The 24,089-nt window shown below is 48.4% G+C and overlaps 1 protein-coding gene across 1 annotated transcript; it reads left to right on the top strand.

Annotated features, from left to right (window-relative positions):
- Window positions 1-1,893: 1,893 nt before the first annotated feature.
- Window positions 1,894-2,910, top strand: LOC125945103 (uncharacterized). Its single transcript, XM_049666682.1, has one exon. The coding sequence runs from the start codon at window positions 1,894-1,896 to the stop codon at window positions 2,908-2,910; it is 1,017 nt and encodes a 338-aa protein (XP_049522639.1).
- Window positions 2,911-24,089: the final 21,179 nt, after the last annotated feature.

Raw genomic sequence — 24,089 nt, 5'->3', positions numbered from 1 at the left:
CAGTTCCCCTTGCGCCCGGTCGCAAGATACGGATTTGGTGCCGCAGCTAAACGTCGCCTCCCCTCCCGTCCCCCCACGGCCTTTCGCGCGACAGAAGAAGTCGCTTTTACTCGCCACCGTGCGTTCGCTTCCCGTGAAAGCGCGCGTCCCTCGCGCGCTTTCACTCGCACATACAACATACGGCCAATGAGAGTTTTTATTGCGATAGCAATTATATGGACACTTCAACGGGATTTCTGCCGTCGGCGTCGCCGTCAGGTTCCGTATAGATTCCAAGGGCGATAAAATCGTCGCCGCGCCGTACGAGTAAAAGCGCGCGGGGGACGCGCGCTATCACGGAGAGCCAACGCACGGCGGAAAGCAAACGCGATTGTCGCCCAAAAGGCCGTGGGGGTATGGGGTGGAGGGAGGCGGGGCCACGCTGTGCTACGGCACCAAATGCTTATCTTGCAACCCAGCGCAAGGAGAACTGGCAACGCAATCTCCCACGCGAAAGCAAAAAAAAAGCGGGGAGGCAGCGCGGGAGGGACGGGGGGAGCAGCTTCTACTCTGCCATCAAATACGCTTGCACTGGCTGTGGTAGCCGTCGCCCGCACCGTCTCTTTATCTCCACCACAGCCGGGCTCGACTGGCGCGCGCACTCGCTTCTTAAGAAGCGAGCGAGCGCGCGCGCCAATAGAGCCCGGCCGTGTCTCCACACGGCTCTGACCTTTATGCGCTGTCCATTCGCCGCTCAGTTTCCGTTGAAGCGATAGACCGCACGATTCTTCGCCCTGCAGCGGCCGCGCCAGCGTTTTGACAGTCGTTGTCTACGGTCATTCAGTGTGATCTATTCATGTTTGCTTGTGCGCGATGACACCACGCTTGACAATTCAGTTAGAAAGCGAATGTGTCCAAGTTTATGCGGCCGATAAAACTACTCTACTATCCCTACTCCGAATAGCTCTCTACCAATTTGCTATCGCAATTGATTCTTCGCCTTTCGGGCGAAACTGCGACATTTTTTTAGAATAATTCACTGTGTTCAGAAGTTCCTCAGGAGACATTGCAAACAAACTTTTTAGCACGGCATTCGAAATCCCATCAGGACCTGGGGCTGAGGAAGGCAAAAATCTAACGATACTGGTAATCTCTGGCACTGATGATGATTATTATTGCGGTTTATTGGCGCAAGGGCCAGGTGTGGCCAAAGAGCGCCAATGCTATGGTAATAGGCGGATGGATGAATAATAATTGGTGGATGAATAATTAATATTAAGACGTGGATAGAACATGGCTGTATAGAGGCCTAAAAGGTTCATTGAAATGTCCGCAATTATATATGGATTAAAAGTTGACGATGGTACATGACATATATTAAGAAGAGGTGATATACTAAAAGACGTAGCACTAGTGCCTCACCAGGGCCCTTAAGCACAAGGACCTGGAGGCATGTGCCATACCGGTCACAACTATCGTAGCACCAGCCTCCGTTAAGAGGACGCGCTACGAATCACGTGTGCTTATAACGCGCAATAAGTCGACATCTTGTAAAAATTGTAAACCTGATTTATGGTCAAAAATTGCTTCTGCTCCAAGAAACAATACGGGATGAAGGGGAATGTGGCATCGGTGTGCTGTAGGAAAGTGCTTATTTCGTTCAGCCTCTAGTTCCCGACACTCCACCACGACGTGGAGAACGGTCAGCCTCTCACCACACCTACCACAGAGTGGAGGTTCACCACCAGTCAGCAGGTAACAATGAGCGTCGTACACATGTCCTATTCGCAGTCGACAAAGCACGACATCAGTTAGACGAAGTGTGTCTCTAGTTGACTGGTGCTTTCCCGTCTCCTGCTGATTTTCAGTTTTTTCGCTGTTTAGCTACGGGACTTCGGTCCCCCGCCGGCAGTGATGAACGTCGACACTGCCCGGTTCTCTCCCGACCTGACCTCGCGTTCCGCGGTGCCGTCGCGGAAGCGTAACAGTGAAATGGACGATGCTGCCAGTGACAGCACGGAACTCTACTCGGTCAGCGGAGAAGACTCCGAAGACGGCTTCGAATCCGTACGAAGCCGCAAGGCGAAGCGGAGGAGCCTCAGGACACCTTCGCCTTCAAGTACATCTACAGTGCAGAACATGAGCCGTCCTCGAGCCCCCGCCATACTCTTCATGCCGGTGGTTTCCTCGGACAATCTGCGGCATCTGAATAGGCAAGCTGTCTCCGCCTTCCTTGAAAGATTAGTTCCCAATGAAATCACCGACATAAGAATTAACACTCGCAAGAACATTCTCGCCGTAGATGTCGTGCATGCAACCGCGTTTGACATCTTGCGTACAGTAACCGATCTGAACGGCATCAAAGTGCGCTCCCACATTCCTGTCGACAAGGATACAGCAACAGGCGTCATCTATGACGTAGATGTAGCAATACCGAATGAAGACTTGCCTATCCTAGTCAAGACAGCCACTCCTGATAGTACCATCATCCAGGTATCTCGGATTGGCAATTCACGGTGTGTGAAGATAGTCTTCAAGGGCGACACCATCCCATCTATTGTCAAGGTTGGCCATTTTCGCCACCCCGTGAAGCCGTTCATTCCGAAACCTCTGCAGTGCCACAAGTGCCTTCGGTTGGGTCACGTCAGAGGTGTTTGTAATCACGCTGCAGTATGTGCACGCTGCGCTGGGTTCCACACCACGGAATCCTGCCAAGCAACTGAATTTAAGTGCCGAAACTGCAAGGGATCTCATGAAGCCACATCGAGAGCTTGCCCCCGAATCAAGAAGGAGTGGAGTATTCTTAAGGAGATGGTAAGGGAAGGCTCTACGCACCGGAAAGCAGCCGTTTCTGTGAAAAAACGACGCTCCCGCCGCCACCGCAGACGTTCCCCAAAGAACGCGAAAAAACCCCCAACAGCGCCAATCTAGTCCAGCAGCGTCATCATCTCGAATTGAGAAACAGCAGTCCATGCGCGAGACCAGACGCAACGTATTGATTGACAAAGAAGCCCAGAAAAGTGCTTATGACGTTGCCTGGCCTGCACTGCCAAATGCACGCCCACCTGCTGAGCTTGAGCGACGTACGTCTCCTTCATCGAACGTACCTCTTGCTTCCGACAAGTTGCCTGAACAGGATGTGCAGGTGGTTATTCTGAAGTCATTAATAGCTGCGATTCGCACACTTTTGGGAAGTACACAAACTTCGACTGCTCGATGCGCTTTACAAGTACTGGATGCTCTCGCTCCTGTACTTGAAAGCTTACATTAGAAATATGGCTCGCCCACTTCTGCAGAGGCGACCTTTTCAAGAAGACGTCAAGAATGCCTCAATTCTTCAGTGGAATGCGAGAGGCCTGATATCACGTATTTCTGATTTTCGCCAATTTGTATATGTCAATCGGTTTCCGGTGCTAGTCATCTGTGAACCAAACGTGAAAAATATCCTCGTATTATCAGGATACGAAGCTTTTACCTCCGCCACGTGTGACAAAATCAGCAAGGTCCTCGTTTATGTTCGCAAAGAGCTCACCTACGTGGCCCAGGCCGTGCCTCCTCATGACGACAACCAGTATGTGTGCCTTAGCATAAAGAAGAAGAGTCTCTCCTTCACACTCGTCGCAGGCTACATTTCCCCATCAAGCCGTTTAGACTACACAAGGCTCGGAAATGTTTTGACGTCGACCTCCAGTCCTTGGATCATCACAGGAGATTTTAATGCCCATCACCCACTATGGGGAAGTACAAGAACCAATTCAAGAGGTCAGACTCTTGTATCTTTTGCTTCGGACCATGACCTCTGCCTTTTGAATGACGGCAGTCCAACATTCTTGAAAGGGTCGTCGTATAGCAGCTGCCTCGACCTTACTTTGGTGTCGCGATGCCTTACTTCGAGCGTCCACTGGTTTACTGACTTGGAAACGCGCGGAAGTGATCATATTCCTACTTACGTTGCCATCAAAGGTCTAAGCAATATGTTTTCCCCTATGGTCTCTCGAACAATCGATTGGCCCGCATTTCAAGCCTCGGTGAACGCTGAATGCCAGAGAGGCCTTGCACGTAGCATAGAGCTTGTGATTGCGGACGCGATGCATGCTGCAACGCGCTGTTTCTCATGGTCACCTGCTCGCTCTGACTTCGACATTGAATTAGAAAGGCTTCGCGCAGTACGTCGGCGTGCCGAGAAGAGATACAGACGCACAAAGTCGATTCTAGACCTTAGGGAGGCCAGGCGCACGCAGAAGAAAATACGTCGTCGCATGGACAAATTAGACAACGAACGATGGCATTCATTCTGTAACTCGTTGGACCCCCGCAAAGCACTCTCTCGCGTATGGCGAACTCTCCAGGGCCTTCGCTCTTCTCCTCAGCAACGCCACCCCTTTAAGGCACTGGCGCTCCACCAAGGCTGTCGAGAAGTGGATGTTGGAGAAGACTTTTGTGCGGAAATTGCAAGCGGCAGAACGCTACAAAAGGATCTGGAATTGTACGAAGTTCCCCTCATGCAAGTTTCGTCAATGGACGAACTTTTCTCCATGGAAGAAATGGAGGCTGCTTTAGCCATTTGCAGGCGTTCCTCTTCGCCCGGACCCGACAAAACGTAACATATGCTGCTCTCCGCCACCTTGATCATGAAGCACGAGAGATCCTGCTGCATCATCTCAATGTCTCATGGAGTGATGGTGTTGTTCCCCCTGAGTGGAAGCGTAGCCGTCTTGTACCAATCTTAAAGCAAGGCAAGTCGCCCCTTGAACTGAAATCCTATCGGCCTATTGCTCTCGCCAGCTGCGTTGGCAAGTTGATGGAAAGGATGATCCTCACGCGCCTCGAGTGGTTTCTTGAACATTACAATGTTTATCCAGACGCGATGACAGGTTTTCGACGTGGTCGTTCGTCGGTTGACAACGTCATTGATCTCGTGTCGTCGATTCAACAACAAAAATCATCGAAACGCATCTCGGTAGCGCTATTTTTAGACGTGAGGGGTGCTTATGATAATGTCTCCCATGAAGCAATTCTTGACGCGCTCGTGGCAGCTGAAATCGGAGGCGGCACTTTTCGGTGGATTCGTAGCTACCTGACCCAAAGGAGCTTCTTTGTAGTCACTGAAGATGGTCAAACTACCGACCACTATACCAACCGTGGGGTTCCACAAGGTGGCGTTTTGAGCCCAGTTTTGTTCAACCTGGCTCTGATTGGGCTGGCGGAATCCTTGCCACAGCCTGTCAGTCTAACAATTTACGCAGATGACATCTGCATCTGGGCTTCTGGAGTAACTCGCCCGCAAGTTCGCGCAAGGTTACAAAAGGCTGCAACGATGAAGTCTGCTTATCTTCAGAGACAAGGTCTCGGCGTTTCAACAGAAAAATGCGCGTTAGTCGCCTTCACGCGAAAATCGATGGCCGAATATCCTGTGTCTATTAATGGCCAGCCTATTTTGTACAAAAAGAACCATCGGTTTTTAGGGATCACTGTTGACCGCGACCTCTCCTGGAGCCCCCATGTATCCTACCTAAGGAAAAGACTCCTCTCGATCAGTCACCTCTTCAAAGCCATCGCCGGAAAAGCATGGGGACCGTCGGTGCGTTCTATGCTGCAACTATACAAAGCGCTTTTTATGGGTTTCTTGCGCTACAGCACCCCGGTGTTGTCAAGCGCCCGGAGAACTAACCTCAGAGTGCTTGAGAGCATGCAAGCTCAAGCACTTAGAACGTGTCTTGGCCTACCGCGATGCGCCTCAATAGCTGCAACAATTGCCATCGCCAGGGAACATCCCACCAGAACGTATGTCGCCACAGACACCCTTCGAAATAATCTTCGGCACCTTTCCCGACTACAGTCTCAACGCCTTGCTTCTCTCTCGGAAAGTAGGCCAGATGCAACTTTTTCGGGCACTGTAACCTCCTATCGATCTTCTCTTCCATCGGACTTCACGCCTGCCGCAATACCACCTTGTCCTTTGTGGTGTCTCCGGCAGCCACAAGTGCGGCTCTCCATTCCAGGAGTTACAAAGAAGTCCGACTTGCCAACTTGTGCCCTGAATCAAGCTGCTCTACATATGCTGCATGATTCCTACTTTGATCGAATTCACATTTATACAGATGGCTCTTCAACTCTGACCAGCACTACTGGTGCGGTAGTTATTCCGTCGGCATCATTCTGCAAGAAGTTCAAGATCAGCCACGTCACAACATCGACAGGGTCTGAACTTGCCGCCCTCCGTAGCGCAGTGCTTTATGTGCACGAACAATCACCAAATAATTGGGCTATATTCTGTGACTCAAAGGCAGCCCTACAGTCACTTTTATCAGCTCTGCGCCGCAGCCCACATGAACAATTGGTAGCAGAGATACGAGTACGCTACCATCAAGCGGTGGTCAGAGGCCACGACATTGTATTTCAGTGGCTACCTGGGCACTGCAACATCACTGGCAATGAATGTGCCGACAAAGCTGCCCGTGAAGCACATGACGAATATGAAAGAATCCCCATACCATTGTCAAGAACGGACGCAGCGCGGCACCTCAGCAGTCTTGCCCATACTATAACTCTAAGAAAATGGCATACACCAGAGTTTACCAACCGGCGCCTATATGCCATGGACCCACAGATGCAATTACGACTTTTACCCGGTTTTAAACGACGTGAAGAAACCTTACTGTGCCGCCTGCGATTAGGAGTTTCTTTTACGAACTCCTATTCATTCCTAATTGGAATGGCGGACAGTGCGAACTGCAGCACATGTGGTGTTGAGGAAACCACCAGACATCTCTTATGTGACTGCCCTAGATACGAAGAAGAGAGGATTGCCCTTCGGACTGCTTTGGGGCACTTAGACGACAGGCCTTTTACGGAGGAGAAGATCTTGGGCCCGTGGCCTCGTGCGTCTTCTATGTACAGGGCTACAAAGGCGCTGCTGCGCTTTTTGAAGTGCACAAGCCTACATGACCGCCTGTGATGAAACTTAGCCATGAACGCTTGACTGTAAATGTGTGAGGTGTGAACTCTGAACTTCTCTCTTCCTTCTCCTCTTTCAATCCCTTCTCCCCCTTCCCCAGTGCAGGGTAGCCTACCGGGCTCAGCCTGGTTAACCTCCCTGCCTTTCCCTTATGACTTCTCTCTCTCTCTCTCTCTCAGTTTCTCGCGATTTTGTTACCGAAGGCCAGTTTCGTAGGTGCGGCTTGATTAAATGAAGTTTATTGGAGGTTTCACGGTGCCAGATGGATTGCCAAAAGTTTCTCAACTTATTTCGCAAGAAAGGCTATATTATATATTATATTATATATTGGTTAGATGCGTACATAGTACACATAGATGAGTAAATGTAATTGATTATTGGATTTTTATGTTTCCGTAGACACACTAAAGCTCTTACTACGCTTAGAGAGTCTGTAAATATGACAGCTTTTTCGAGTTTTAATGCAAAGGTTATGTGTTTTACAGCCGACATTAATGCGCATGCCTCTGCGGAAAAGATACTTGTTTCGGGATGCAATACATCATATTCTGAAAAAGATGGACCAATTGCTGCATAAGACACGCCAGCATTGGACTTTGATGCGTCAGTATAAAATTCTGGGCATGGGTATTTTATTTGAAGTTCTCGGAAGTGCACTCTGATGTGTTCCGCTGGAGCGTGCTTTGTAACTACGACAAATGACGTGTCGCAGTTTATCATTTGCCTCAGCCACGGTGGCGACAGCCTTGCTGGAGCCATCAGTGGGTGCAAATCTAGTGGGACATTCATTTCCTCGCTCAACTCCCTCACGTGCGGTGTAAAAGGTTTTCTCATTGAAGGTCGGTTATGAAATAGCGTGGCAGACGTCAAATCGTTAACGGTTTTATAACACGGGTGTTCAGGATGAGATTGCACTTAGAGGAAATATGTGAAGCTTATATATGTTCTTTGCCGGTGGAGTGACCACACATTAGATTCTACGTATAAACTCTGTATGGGACTTGTTCTGAAGGCGCCTGTGGCCAGGCGAATGCCTAAATGGTGAACATAATCTAAAATCTTCAATGCACTTGGAGCGGCAGAGTGATACACCACAGACCCATAGTCCAGACGTGACCGTATGAGGCTCCTGTACAGGTTCATTAAGCAGCCCCTGTCACTGCCCCATGTCGTGTGCGCAATAATTTTAAGAATTTTCATAGTTTTCAAACATTTGGCTTTCAAATACTTTATATGTGGAATGAATGTAAGTTTGAAGTCAAGTAAGACACCAAGAAATTTATGCTGTGTGTTCAGAGGTAAGCGCTTGCCATAGAGCTGGATACTCGGCTATGGGACAAGGCCCCTCTTCCTTGTAAAGAAGGACGCAGGAGCTTTTCTGTGGATTCAGCTTGAAGCCATTCTGATTTACCCACGTTGAGACTTTGTTCAATCCAAACTGAACGTGTCCCTCGCAGACTGCGATGTTACACGATTTAAATCCAATCTGCAGATAATCAACGTATACTGAGTAAAACATACTCTGTGGGATAAACGAACGTAAAGAGTTCATTTTAACAATAAAAAGGGTACAGCTAAGTACGCCATCCTGCGGTACCCCAGTTTCGTGTGTAAATGGCCTAGAGAGGGCATCACCAATTCTAACTCGGAAATTACGGCGTGAGAGATAACTTTCAATTATGCTAAGCATGTTGCCACGGATATCCATTCCTGATAAGTCTCTCATAATGCCATAGCGCCATGTGGTGTCACAGGACTTTTCCATGTCGAGAAAAACTGACAAGAAATATTATTTATGAGCAAATGAATCGCGTACGTTTGCTTCAATGCGCACAAGATGGTCGGTTGTGGACCGGCCTTCTCGAAATCCACACTCGGTAGGGATCAAGCATGTGGTTTGATTCTAGGCAATGCAAAAGACGGCGATTTATCATTTTTTCGAAAAGCTTACATAAGCAGCTTGTAAGTGCTATCGGACGGTAGCTTGTTACCAAGGATGGGTCTTTACCCTGTTTCAAAACTGGGACAGCGATAGCTTCTTTCCATGCCTCTGGAAGGTGTCCGGCTGCCGAAATGTGATTAAGTTCGAGCAATGTTATCTGTGTGTCCGTGTGCATGTTCTTGATCATGTCATACATAATCCTGTCTGCTCCCGGCGCAGAACTTTGCAGGCGTTCAATGCTGCTTTAAGCTCGGCAATGCTGTGATGTGATGTGTGTGGTGTTTTATGGCGCAAGGACCAGTTATGACCAAAGAGCGCCATGCCAGTGTTTGTGAGTGTGCAGTGGAGCGATCAATTCTGAGAAGTAGATGAAGCGTGGCTGTAAAGGGGCCTGAAAATAATCGCTGTAAAGTGCGTAAAATATACATGTACTAAAATCATGGCAATGACTCATGAGGTGTACTATGAAATGAAGAATGCACTGAGAAAGAATGACACGGTATTTAAAATATTTAAGATGCAGTAATTTCCAAGAAGCACTACTGCCTAAACAGAGCCCTTGAACCACAAGGGCCTGGAGGCATGTGCTATAAAAAACTACTATCACAGCGGCATCCTCTGGAGAGAGGATGCGCTGCGACCTTAATGGGCTAATAACATGCAGGACCACATCGTTCAAAAAATCGACGACTGCTTTGGCGTTAAAAAGCGGTTCTTCACCAAGAAACATGATGGGATGAAGAGGCACATGATACCGGTACGCTTGAGTAAAATATTTCTTTCTCGCTGTTTCGGCTTCCCGACACTCCACGAGGACATGGATGACGGTCAGCCTCTCACCACATCTACCACAGGTTGGCGGTTCATCACCAGTAAGCAAAAAATTGTAGGTGCCATATGTATGCCCTATTCTTAGACGACAGAACAGGGCATCAGTTCGTCGTGTTTTCGTTACGGGGGGCCAGAAACCTCACTGTGGTTTTATCAAGTGAAGCTTGTTATTTCTTTCTGCATCCTACAAGCGTTGCCAGTGGCTTCGCAGTTTCTTTCGCAGGAAAGGCTTCAAATATGTTGCAGGAACAGCAGCTGTAGGGAGATGTAATGCCTGAGATGTAACTGATGTGGCCATTTGGTCTGCTCGAACATTACCCTCAATGCCTCTATGGCCCGGCAACCAGCATATAATCACATGCTGGTTAGATATATACGCTTTACACAGAATGGAACAGAGCTCATTAAGTACAGGGTTTTTGTGTTTACAGAGTGATTGCAATGCTTTCACAACACTTTGCGAGTCTGTAAATATGATAGTCTTTTTAAGTTTTGATTTCATTATATACTTTACAGCCGATAATATTGCATAGGCCTCAGCCGAAAAGATAGTTGTCTCCGGATGCAGTACACCGGATTCCGAAACGATGGACCGATGGCTGCATTAGATACCCCGGCATGTGACTTGGAAGCGTCTGTTTAAAACTCCGTACACGAGTATTTAGATTGTAGTTCTAAGAAATTCATTCTAATGTGTGCCTCGGGCGCGTGTTTAGTGACCTCTACGAACTATGTGTCACACTGCATGGGCTGCCACTGCCACGGCGGCAATAGTTTCGCTGGAGACATAGGACATTGTTCAAGCAGCGGAACACCCATTTCCTCACTGAGGTTCCTCACACGCAAAGAGAACGGCTTTCTCGCTTCAGGTCGGTTACGGAAGAGTGTGGCAGCGGTCACATCGTTTATTGTTGAATAAGACGGATGTTCAATGTTCGCTTGTACTTTCAGAAAATATGTAAAACTGCTGTATGGCCGCTGCAGATGAAGCGACCACTGATTCGATTCTACGTAGAGGCTCTGGATAGGACTTGTCCTGAAAGCACCAGTCGCGAGACGGATACCCAAGTGGTGAACGGGGTCTAGTATTTTTAACGCACTTGGCGTTGCAGAATTATAAATTATTGACCCGTAATCAAGGCGTGAGAGGACAAGACTTTCATACAAGTTAAGCAAACACTTTCGATCACTACCCCAAGTCGTACGCGACAGAAGCTTTAAAAGGTTCATTGTCTTCAGGCATTTTGCCTTCAGATGCTTAAGATGAGGAATAAATGTGAGTTTACAGTCTAAAATGATTCCTAAAAACTTGTGCTCGCTGCTCACAGAGAGCGCATCTCCTTTGATTGCAATACTTGGGACTGGCGTTACGCCTCTCTTGTTAGTAAAGAGTAGGCAAGTGCTCTTCTGGGCATTTACTTTAAAACCATTTTCATCTGCCCATTTGGACAATTTGTTTATTACAAGCTGCACTTGTCGTTCGCAGATGGCAATATTGCATGACTTGAAGGCTATCTGCACATCGTCGACATAAACAGAATAAAACATAGTGCGTGGGATGACTGTGTGCAGGGAACTCATTTTTACTATAAATAGTGTGCAACTAAGCACGCCTCCCTGTGGCACACCGGTCTCTTGGGTGAATGACTTAGACAGAGCGTTACCCACTCTTACGCGGAATGTGCGATTAGATAGGTAACTTTCGATTGTAGTTAACATGTTGCCACGGACACCCATCGCGGAAAGATCTCTGAGAATGCCGTAGCGCCATGTCGTGTCGTAAGCTTTTTCTAGGTCGAGAAACACTGAGAGGCAGAACTGCTTATGTATAAAAGCATCCCTAATATAAGACTCAATAGGAACTAGGTGGTCTGTTGTGGACATACCTTCTCTGAAACCACATTGCAAGGGGTCTAGTAGTTTGTTATATTCAAGGAAACAGATTAAGCGCCTGTTTATCATTTTTTTTTCAAATAGTTTGCACAGGCAGCTTGTTAGCGCTACTGGCCTGTAGCTGCTGGCTAGGGATGGGTCTTTGCCTTCTTTAAGCACGTGGATGACTATAGCTTCCTTCCACGAGGACGGGATATACCCATCCGCCCACATGGCATTGAAAAGATACAGGAGTGTTTTCAGAGTTTCAGGATGTACGTACTTAATCATTTCATATATGACACGATCACCGCCTGGCGCCGAGTCATTGCAGCAAGCCAGGGATGCCTTAAGCTCAGTTAAAGTAAATGGATAGTTGTAGGCCTCACTCGATGAACCTTTACGTTTAAGCGGCTGTCGCTCTTCGCGTTCTTTGAACCTCAGAAATGCTTGTGTGTAGTGGGACGCACTGGATACATGTTCGAATTGTTCGCCCAGACAATCTGCCTGGTCTTCCAGACTCTCACCTTGGGTACTGACTAACGGTAATGGGTGTACCTCCCGGCCTTTTAATTTATTTACTCGATTCCACACTTTTGTCTCATCCGTGTAAGAATTTATACTGGAGATGTACTTCTCCCAACTCTCCCTTTTAGCACGTCGACGTGTTCTTCTACCCTGGGACTTTATTTGTTTGAAACTAATCAAATTTTCTGCAGATGGGGAGTCGCGAAGTCGTCCCCAAGCTTAGATTTGATTTTTCCGTGCTTGTTTACATTCTTCATTCCACCACGGGATGCGACGTTTATGCGCTAGTCTATTAGTTTGACGGATGCATTTCGTGGCAGCGTCAATTATAAAGCCTGTAATATACGCCACAGCGTCTTCTATATTAAAGGAGGCAATATCATCCGTGCTTAAATACGTAAGTTCTCGGAAACGTTCCCAGTTAGCTGTGTCAACCTTCCATCGGGGAATGTGTGGGGAACATAGATCTTGTTTTGTCAGTTTTAACATGATTGGGAAGTGGTCGCTCCCAAAAGGGTTCTTCAGAACGGACCACTCCAGGTACGGAATCAGTGTACTCGACACGATACTTAAATCTATGGAGGAGTATGTGTTGTGCGCCATGCTGTAGTAAGTTGGCTCTTTCTTATTAAGTAAACATGCTCCTGAAGAAAAGAGAAAGTTTTCAATTAGGCGTCCTCTCGCATCGCAACGAGAGTCTCCCCACAATGTGTTATGTGCATTTAAATCTCCGACAACTATGTATGGTGCCGGAAGTTCATCTATGTAGTTCTGAAATTCAGTTTTATTAAGATGATAATTAGGAGGGATGTATATAGAGCTAACAGTGACTAGCCTGTCAAACAATACCCCTCGGACAGCAACTACCTCTAGGGGCGTACGAAGTTTCAGTTCTCGACAGGCAACACCTCTGTCAACTACGATAGCAACACCGCCGGATGACACAGAGGTGTCATCGCGGTCTTTGCGAAAGATGGCGTATTGCCGAAGAATTTGTGTATGTTTGAGGTGTGTGTCCTGAACACACAGCACCCTGGGACTAAACTTGCGGTGACGAGTTCTCAACGTCGTCAAGATTTTGGAGAAGACCTCTGACGTTCAAATGAAACATTTGAGTGCCGATATTAAAGGAGTGTTGTGCTGTGTGTTTAGAAACAGAAGTTAGCTTACAGAACCCTTTAGACGACTTTGTATGCGGGGTTTCTCTTTTTTGGAGCGGTCGAGAGATTCTCGCCGCTCCTTAGGTGCTGGCTGCGCCGTCTAGCTAGAAGATGTGACCACGGCTCTTGCGGCGCGCTGGACACCCGCTCTAGGCGGTTTGTTCGTGTTGAAGGCTTCGTCTCAAGGGAAGAGCCTGAGGCCACCAGCCCCGGGTTCGATGGCCCCTTTTTCTGAACGGCGGAGCAGCACTGCTGCAGCCGCCGAGGGGACGATGCGTCAAACGATGGCTCACTACGCGTGTGCCAGACAGCCGCCAAATGCCGTTGTGGCGCAGCCCCCTGACGCACCACTTCGGCAAAGCTGGTTTTTGGCAGGTAGGACACCTGCCTTCGTGCCTATTTAAACGAAATGTTTGTTTGACTTTAATTGTAACACTTTCCTTTGTTTTTTCCAGGATGGGCAGGACCGCGAGTATGCGGCATGTTCCCCATCACAGTTTACACAGTGGAGAGAGTTTTCACAAGATTCAGAAGTGTGTTCGTGTGCACTGCATTTCGCAGAAGTTTGGTGGCCTCGGCAGTTTTGCGAACTGTGGCCGAATCGCTGGCATTTGAAACATCTGAGGGGATTTGGCACGTATGGTCTAACACGAAGTTTGATGTACCTGCCCTCGATGGAGTCGGGCAGATCACATGAACCAAACGTGAGCACAAGGTGCTTAGTCTGAATTTCCTTGCCGTCTCGTCTCATCTTAATCCCTTTAACATTGATGACATTCTGCTCACTGAAGCCCTCCAAGAGTTCAGCCTGAGTCAGCTCCATCAAATCATCATCTGAGATAACGCCACGGGTGGTGTTCATAGTACGATGTGGGGTTACTGTCACTTGGGTGTCCCCAAATGATACTAGATTGGGCAGTTTCTCATATTGTTTCACATCACGGAGCTCCAAGAGGAGATCCCCGCTTGCCATCCTGGATGCTTTAAAGCCTGGTCCAAAAATATTAGTCAAAGACTTTGAGACAAGGAATGGTGACATTGTTCGTACCGATTTGTTTGAGGTTTCAGAGTGAATGACATGAAATCTGGGGAAATTCTGTGTTTGGCGTCCAAAAAACTGGAACACATCTTCGGTGCGCCCTCTTTTCAGACGGCGATCAGGGAGTGGTGGAAAAGGACTAGCCATAAGAATATCTGGGTTTTCGGCAGCAACGCCAGCCACCCACCATGGAGCCCAACAAGGGGACGCTGCAGGGCCTGTAAACACAAGGCCTGCAGACGCCAGCTGTACGTCACCACTATAACCAAATATGGAATATCCAAGGTTGGCTACCCACACAAGGTTAACCCTTGCCGCCCAGAAGGTCAGAAGTAAAAGGAAGTGAGTAGGAGACAGGAAAGATTGAAAGTCAGAGAGAAAGACGAAGATTGAGGAGGAGGACAGGAAAGGGCGACTGCCGATTTCCCCCGGGTGGGTCAGTCCGGGGGTGCCGTCTATGTGAAGCAGAGGCCGAAGAGGTGTGTTGCCTCCGCCGGGGGGCCTTAAAGGTCCGAACACCCAGCATCGGCTCAACCCCCAGGATCCCCCTTTCCCCAGACACGGCTAAGCCGCGCACGGCTATACGCGGGAGGGTCCAACCCTCGTGTGCTCGGGTACGTGGTGGCGCAACTCACCAAACGCCTGCTGACGCAGACGCCCCTGCGGGGTGGCGTATTGCCGGGGAAAGTTGGATTGTGTGGATTTGAGGTGTGTCTCTTGAACACCCAGCACCTTAGGATTAAACCTGTGTAGGATTTCTTTGACGTCATCGAGGTTGTGTAGGAGTCCTCTGACGTTCCATTGTATTATTTGTGTATTCATGCTGAAAGTGTTTTTGTGCTGTGTGTAAAGGAGACTAACTTAAGCTGCAGAGCCCTTGTCGGGCCCTGTGATGCGGGCTTTTTCTTTTTTGGAGCGATCGCGAGATTCCCGCGGCTCCTTAGGCGCTGACGGCGCCGTCTGGCCAGTTGTTGTGTCCATCGCCTCTTGCGAGGCGCTGGACACGCGCTGTTGCGAGCGGTTGGTTTGACGTGAAGGCCTCGTTTCGAGGGACGAGGCCCTTGAGGCCACCAGCCCGGAAGTCGATGGCCCCTGCTTGTGAGTTGGCGGAGCAGCGCTAGCTGCAGCCGCCGGGGGGGGGGGGGGGGGATGGCGTCACTGCCAGCTCACTGTGTGCGGGCCGGACAGCCGCCGGAAGCCGTTGCGACGCTGCCCCCTGACGCGCCAATTCGGCAAAGGTGTTCTTTGGCAGGTAGGATACCCGCCTGCGTGCCTCCTTGAACGTTAGATTTTCCTTTACTTTAATCGTTACAATTTCCTTTTTTTTCCAGGACGGGCACGACCGCGAGTATGCGGCGTGCTCGCCATCACAGTTGACACAGTGTGGAATGTTTTCGCATGTTTCAGAGGCATGGTCACCGGAACTACATTTAGCACATGTCTGTCGGCCTCGGCAGTTCTGGGAACTGTGGCCGAAACGCTGGCACTCGAAGCAACGAAGAGGATTTGGTACATAGAGTCCGATCCGTAGCTTTACATAGCCTAGCCTCGATTGTCTCGGGCAGGATGCTTGAGCCAAAAGTAAGTACTATATGTTTGGTTTTGATCTCTTTGCCGTCCCGTCTTAGCATGATTCGTTTAACAGTGATCACGTTTTGCTCGCACCAGCCTTCCAACAGTTCAGCTTCTGTCAGTTCCATGAGGTCATCGTCGGAGACAACACCACGGCTGGTGTTCATAGTTCGGTGCGGGGATATTGTCACTGGGATCTCCCCGATTGACACTAGGTTAGGAAGCTTTTCGTGCTGTTTCACATCGCGGAGTTCCAAAAGGAGGTCGCCGCTAGCCATTTTCGATGCTTTGTAGCCTGCTCCAAGAGCTTTCGTCAGACTTTTCGAAACAAGAAAGGGTGAGATTATTCTCACCGTCTTTTCGGGTTTATCAGAATGGATCACATGAAATTGGGGGAAGATTTGCAATTTGTTGCCATGGAATTCAAAAATATCTTCGGTGCGCCCTCGTTTGTGAGAGCGATCAGGGAGTTGGGGGAATGAAGAAAAAGCCATAAGCTAAAATGATTTCGGTAACTATGCCAGCCGCCCACCACCGAGCCCAACAAGGGGACGCTACAAGACCCGAAGGAGATGCAGACGCCAGCTGTACATAGTCACTATAACCTAATATAATAGACCCAAGGATTGATAAACTACACCAGGTTAACCCTTGCTGCCTGGAAAATTGGAAGTAAAACGAAGTGAAGAGAAGACAGGAGAGATGGAAAGTGAGAGAGAAAGACGAAGGTTGGAGGGAGAGAGAGAGAGACAGGAAAAGGCAACTACCGATTTCCCCCGGGTGTGTCAGTCCGGGGGTGCCGTCTACTTGAAGCCGAGGCCAAAGAGGTATGTTGCCTCCGCCGGGGGACCATAAAGGTCCAAACTCCCGGCTTCGGCTCAACCTCCAGGATCCCCTTTACCCCGAACATGGCTAAGCCGCGCTAAGTTAGACGCGGGAGGGTCCAACCCCCATGTGCTCGGGTCCGTGGTGGCGCAGCTCACCAAACGCCTGCTGACGCAGACGCCCCTGCGGGGGTGCATTTGCGATCCAGTGACTTAAGTTCTGCTATTTGTTTATATTTGAGGAATGATTTTGAGTAATGTATGGAGCTTGATACACGTTCAAAGTGCTCGCCCAGAGCGTTGGCCTGGTCTTCCAAGGTATTCCCATGGTCGTCAACTAAAGGTAATGGGTGGATTTGCTGCCCCTTTAGCTTTCTTAGGCCATTCCATACTATACTCTCTTGGGTATAGGATGTTATACTAGAGAGAAACCTCTCCCAGCTAGTCGTCCTTGCCTGTCGCCGCGTACGCCTTCCCTGTGATTTTACCAGTTTAAATTCGATAACACACCAATTCGATAACACACCAAACGCCTGCTGACGCAGACGCCCCTGCGGGGATCGGCGCAGAATGCCCCAGGCTTTGTTTTGCTTTTTCCGAGCTTGCCTGCAGTACTCGTTCCACAGGGAACTCGACTTCCGCGTGAATGACCTTTTGTTTGAGGGATGAGTTTTTCTGCAGCGTCAATAATAAAAGCGGCAAAATATAATAAAGCATGATCTATACTAAAATTACTTATAAAATCTCGTGATAAGTTTGGCGATTCTTTAATACACTTCCAGTCAGCTGAGGCTAGTTTCCAGCGAGGGTCATGCGGAGGGGAGCCATGTTGTTTCACCAAGACCAGTGCCACTGGGAAGTGGTCACTTCCAAGTGGATCTTTGAGCACACGCCATTTTAAATCGGGGAAAAGACAGGCAGAGCCAATTGACAGGTCTATTGATGAGTAGGAATTATGATAAAGATTGTAATATGTTGGCTCCTTCCCATTGAAGAGACACGCACCAGAGTTCAGAAGAAAGTTTTCTATAAGACGACGCCTTGGGTCACATCGGGAATCTCCCCACAACGTGTTGTTAGCGTTAAAATCGCCCACAAGTATGTAGGCTTCTGGAAGCTGATGAACCAGGTTATAAAACTGAGTGATTCCGAGAATATAGTGTGGGGGTATGTATATAGAACATAGAGTGACCAATTTATTAAAAATAATTGCCCGAATTGACACTGCCTCAAGGGCAGTCTGAAGAGGTATATGTTGACAAGCTATGGACTTGTCTACAACTATTGCTACGCCACCGGACGACGCAACAGCGTCGTCTCGGTCTTTCGGGAAAATGGCGTATCGCCGGAGAAAGTTGGATTGTGTAGATTTAAGGTGCGTCTCTTGAACACACAGCGCCTTAGGATTAAACCTGTGTAGGACTTCTTTGACGTCATCGAGGTTGTGTAGGAGTCCTCTGATGTTCTATTCTATTTGTGTATTCATGTTGAAAGTGTTTTTTATGCTGTGTGTCTAAAAGAGACTAATTTAACTTACAGAGCCCTTGTCGGGCCCTGTGATGCGGGCTTTTTCTTTTTTTTTTTTGAGCGATGGCGAGATTCTCGCGGCTCCTTTGGCGCTTGCGGCGCCGTCTGGCCAATTGTTGTGTCCATCGCCCCATGCGAGGCGCTGGACCCGCACTCTTGCGAGCGGTTGGTTTGACGGGAAGGCCTCGTTTCGAGGGACGAGGCCCTTCAGGCCACCAGCCCGGAGGTCGATGGCCCCTTGTGAGTTGGCGGAGCAGCGCTAGCTGCAGCAGCCGGGGGGGGGGGGAGCGGATGGCGTCACTGCCGGCTCACTGTGTGTGGGCCGGACAGCCGCCGGAAGCCGTTGCGACGCTGCCCCCTGACGCGCCACTTCCGGAAAGGTGTTCTTTGGCAGGTAGGATACCCGCCTGCGTGCCTCCTTGAACGTTATATTTTCCTTTGCCTTAACTGTTACAATTTTCTTTTTTCCAGGATGGGCGCGACCACGAGTATGCGGCGTGCTTCCCATCACAGTTCACACAATGTAGCGAGTTTTCACAAGACTCAGATGAGTGTTCATGAGCACTGCATTTCGCACACGTTTGGCGGCCTCGGCAGTTCTGAGAGCTGTGGCCGAATCTCTGGCATTTAAAGCATCTGAGACGATTTGGAACGTATGCCCTGACGCGAAGTTTGATGTATCCGGCCTCGATGGACTCGGGCAGGACACTTGAGCCGAAAGTGAGCACCAGGTGCTTAGTCTTGATTTCTTTGCCGTCGCGCCTCATCTGAATTATTTTAACGTTTATCACATTCTGCTCACTGAAGCCCTCCAAGAGTTCAGCCTCGGTTAGCTCCATTAAATCATCATCTGAAACAACGCCGCGAGTGGTGTTCATAGTACGGTGTGGGGTCAGTGTTAGTGGGATGTCCCCGGGGAATTGACACTAATTTCGGCAGTTTTTTCGTATTTCATCTGATCGTGGAGCTCCATAAGCAGATCGCCACTTGCCATTTTCGATGCTTTGTACCTCGGCCAAGAACTTCAGTCAGAGACTTCGAGACAAGGAAGGGTGAGATCATTTTCACTGTCTTTTCAGGCTTATCAGAGTGCATGACGTGAAATCGTGGAAAGTTTTGTGTTCTGTTGCCAAAAAATTGAAATACATCTTCGGTGCGCCCTCGTTTCTGAGGGCGATCAGGGAGTTTAGGGAAGGCGCTGTCCATGAGTATAGCTGGGATTTTCGGCAGCGATGCCAACCACCCACCAAACGAGCCCAACGAGGGGACGTGACAAGAGTTCCTGTAATGGAAATCCTACCAACGCCAGTTGTACATCACTGCTATAACCAAATACAGCGTAACCAAGACTGGCTAGCCACACAAGGTTAACCCTTGCCGCCCAGAAATTTGGCAGTGAGAAGATAATAGGAGACAGGCAAGAAGAGACACTGAAAGAAAAAGAAAAAGTGTTGAGAGGGGGACAGGAAAAGGCGACAGCCGATTTCCTCCAGGTGGGTCAGTCTCGAGGTGCCGTCTATGTGAAGCAGAGGCCGAAGAGGTGTGTTGCATCCACCGGGGGGCCTTAGAGGTCCGAACACCCGGCATCGGCTCAACCCCCAGGATCCCCCTTTCGCCAGACACGGCTAAGTCGCGCAGGGCTACACGCGGGAGGGCCGAACCCTCATGTGCTCGGGTACGTGGTGTCGCAACACACCAAACGCCTGCTGATGCAGACGCCCCTGCGGGGAGCTCTGGCACTGTGACTTCTAGTCATCCGCGATGGGAGGTCTTAATGGGCCATTTGGCAAACATGATGTTAAGCGTTGTGCTAAGCCCTTTTCTATGACTTCTAATGAAGCAGATATCTCGCGTGGTGAAAGAATTACCGACGCGATATTCGCTGGTATTGGTATGAACTTTCTATACAGAAAGAATCTGAGGAGAGCTTTTTTGTTGTTAGGCTTAGAGAGGAATGCATGATGTTTTTTCATCATATTCGTCTTTGGCATGTGATACTTTTCACTTGAATGTGGCAGCTGCAAACTTATAATCACTGCAGTTATTCGGGGACTGATTGTAAAGTAATTTTTTCCAATCAGCTTTTCGTCGTCTATGATCCCGCGTGCACTCCGAATTCCACCACGGAGAGTGAGTACTTTTATCTTTGGTAGCATTAAACTGAGACATTTTATAGGAACATTTTAATACAGCGCAAAGGCTCGTGGCTTTGATGTCATCCGGCACCGTTATCTGGGAGTTGAGGGTCGCTTTTAAGATACTCTGATGATGATATATGTTGTTTTGTGGCGCAAGGGCCAGCTATGGCCAAAGAGCGCCAAGACGTATTGTACTGAGTGAGCAATGGTATGATCAATGACAGTGGGTAGGTGTAGGGTGGCTGTAAAGGGGCCTAAAATCCTGCGCACTAAAGGTGCGTAAAACAGACAAAATTAATAAAATCATGACAATGACGTGATAGGGGCACAATGAATATAGTATAAAAAGGTGTAAGCGATACAAGGCACTACTGCCTCACAGAGACCCTTAGGAGCAAGGGCCTGGAGGAGAGTGCATTTCAAATATGCGGTCGCAGCAGCGTTCTCTGAAAGAGGACGCCGCTACGAATCTCTCGGGCGAAGAACTTGCACAATGTCGATTTCGTTTAAAAAGGCTAAAACTGAATCGTTCTGAAATATCGGGTCGTTATGTAAAAACATCGCTGGATGAAGGGGTATATTCTCTTTATAGGCTTGAACAAAGTGCTTTTTTCTTTGAGGTTCTATTATTGGACACTGTACTAGGATGTGAAGTACAGTGAGTGCTTCCCCACATCTAGTACAGGTCGGGGGTTCGCCTCCAGACAACAGGTAATTATGTGTGCCGTAAGTGTGTCCTATTCTGAGCCTACAGAATAGGACATCATTTCTTCTAGATTTCGTGGTCGATGGCCAGTTCCCTAAACGGGGCTTAATTAAATGAAGCTTGTTATGAGTCTGGCCGTCCCACAAACGTTGCCAGTGGACTCGAAGTCTCTTGCGTAGATATGGCTTCATATCGAGAACAGGGACGAGCATAGATGTGTTGCCAGCTTTTTCCTTGATGGATGTGGCAAGCTGGTCTGCCAGTACATTTCCCTCGATGTCTCGGTGTCCTGGCACCCAGCACACCACAACATGCTGCCCAGACGCATAAATACTACATATGAATGAATAAAGCGATACTATTACGGGATTTTTGTGCCTCTTAAGAGATTTTAAGGCTTTTACTACGCTCAGCGAGTCTGTGTAGATGATTGCTTTTGGTATTTTCGATTCTTTGATGTATTTAAAAGCCGACAGTATTGCATAAGCCTCTGCTGTGAAAATGCTCGTTAGGGGGTGCAGGGCGTCGGCATCTGAAAATGATGGACCAACCGCTGCATAAGAGACGCCAGCATGAGACTTTGATGCATCGGTGTAGAATTCCGGACAGGAGTATTTATGCTGCAGTTCAAGGAAGTGCATTCGAATGTGTGTAACCGGGGCGTGCTTCGTAACATGTAAAAAAGACAAATCACAGTCTACAATCTGCCACTGCCACGGTGAGACCTCTATAGTGGGTGTCATTAGACGATGTTCAAAGAGTGGGACATCCATTTCCTCAGCCAGACTTCTCACACGCAACGAGAAGGGCTCTCTTACTGCAGGTCGGTTATGAAAGAGGTGGGAGCTGGACAAATCATTTACGGTGGAATATGAGAGATGTTCACTGTTTGCATTCACTCTAAGGAAATACATAAAAGCTGTGTAGGTCCTCTGCAAGTGGAGTGACCACTCATTGGATTCCACGTAAAGGCTTTCTACAGGGCTTGTCCTAAATGCACCTGTAGACAAGCGAATACCTAGATGGTGGACGGGGTCCAGCATCTTCAACGCGGTTGGGGTGGCTGACTGATAAATTATGGCCCCGTAGTCTAGGCGTGTTCGTATGAGGCTTTTATACAAGTTGAACAGACACTTTTTGTCACTACCCCATGTAGTGCGTGACAACACTTTTAAAATATTCATTGTTTTCATGCATTTGTTTTTTAGATGTTTTAGGTGTGGTATGAATGTTAGCTTTGTGTCAAGAATTATGCCTAAGAATTTGTGTTCCGTTTTTACAGGTAGACTCTGTCCTTGCAGGTCAATGTCGGGGTCAGGGTACAGTCCTCTCTTTCTAGAAAAAAGGACGCAGGTGCTCTTTTGTGGATTTAGGCAGAACCCATTCTCGTCTGCCCATTTAGCCACCCTGTTCAGACCAAGCTGAACCTGCCGCTCACAGATTGCAAGGTTGCATGATTTAAATCCAATCTGTACATCATCGACATACGTTGAATAAAACATGTTGCGTGGGATGTATAGACGCAATCAATTCATTTTTATAATGAAGAGAGTGCAACTGAGCACCCCACCCTGTGGCACTCCGGTTTCCTGCACAAAAGGTCGTGATAATGCATTGCCAACTCGAACACGGAATGTGCGATTCAGCAGATAACTTTCAATGACATTGAACATATTACCACGTAGACCAAAGTGGGAGAGGTCTCTCAGTATTCCAAACCGCCATGTGGTGTCGTAGGCCTTTTCCATGTCTAGGAATACAGATAAAAAGAATTGTTTGTGAACAAAAGCTTCACGTATCTGTGCCTCAATACGTATCAAATGGTCAATGGTGGATCGACCCTCGCGAAAACCACACTGGTATGGGTCAAGCAGCTTGTTTGATTCTAGGAAATGTATCAGACGACGGTTTATCATTTTTCAAAAGCTTTGCAGAGGCAGCTTGTTAGAGCTATGGGCCGGTAACTCGATACGGACGATGGATCCTTGCCCTGCTTCAGGATAGGGATCACTATGGCCTCTTTCCAGGCAGAGGGGATCTCGCCGGAGGTCCATATAGAATTATAGAGACAGAGAAGGGTTTTCTTCGTTTCAGAGGGTAGGTTTTTCAACATGTCATATAGTATACCGTCAGGGCCTGGGGCATTTTGGTTGCAACAGGTGAGTGATGCAAGCAGCTCTGCTAGGGAGAAAGGTAGGTTATATGGCTCGTTTCCGGTGCTCTTTCGGTCCAGTTTTTGTTTTTCTATTACTGATTTGTATCTTTTAAACGCTGGAGAATAGTGTGATGAACTGGACACATGTTCAAAATGTGCACCCAGATGGTTCGCCTGGTCCTCCAGGCTGTCTCCCTGCGTGTGTACCAGGGGAGGCGGATGTGTTTGTCGTCCTCTTACTCTATTCACCCTGTTCCAAACCTTGGCCTCATCCGTGTACGAGTTGATACTTGATAAAAATGTTTGCCAGCTGTCTCTCCTGGCTTGTCTGCGTGTTCTCCTACCTTGGGACTTGATTTTCTTGAAACTGACAAGGTTTTCAGCAGTAGGATAATCGCGAAGCTGCCTCCATGCTTTGTTCTGCTGCCTACGTGCGTTCCGGCATTGTTCATTCCACCAAGGAACACGGCCTTTGCTAGAAAGTCCACTTGTTTGGGGAATACACTTAGAAGCTGCGTCAATTATGAAATTAGTCAAATACTCGACGGCACCGTCAATTCCGAGCGATGAAATGTCAGCCCACGAGAGCTTACTGGTAAGTGCTTGGAATTTATCCCAGTCCGCTGCATTGACCTTCCACCGAGGAGCATGTGGTGGAGATTCGTATTGTCTTGGTGCTCTCAGCAGTATTGGGAAATGGTCGCTCCCGTAAGGGTTTTTTATAACTTCCCATTCAAGTTCAGGCAATATGGATGGAGAAGCTATGCTGAGGTCTATAGAGGAAAATGTTTTGTTTGCAAGACAATAATATGTAGGTTCTTTTTTGTTAAGCAGACAAGCACCGGATGAGAAAAGAAT

The sequence above is a fragment of the Dermacentor silvarum genome, chromosome 4, assembly GCF_013339745.2.
Source record: "Dermacentor silvarum isolate Dsil-2018 chromosome 4, BIME_Dsil_1.4, whole genome shotgun sequence".
Taxonomy (NCBI): Eukaryota; Metazoa; Arthropoda; class Arachnida; order Ixodida; family Ixodidae; genus Dermacentor; species Dermacentor silvarum.
This window is presented reverse-complemented; position numbering and strand designations above follow the sequence as displayed.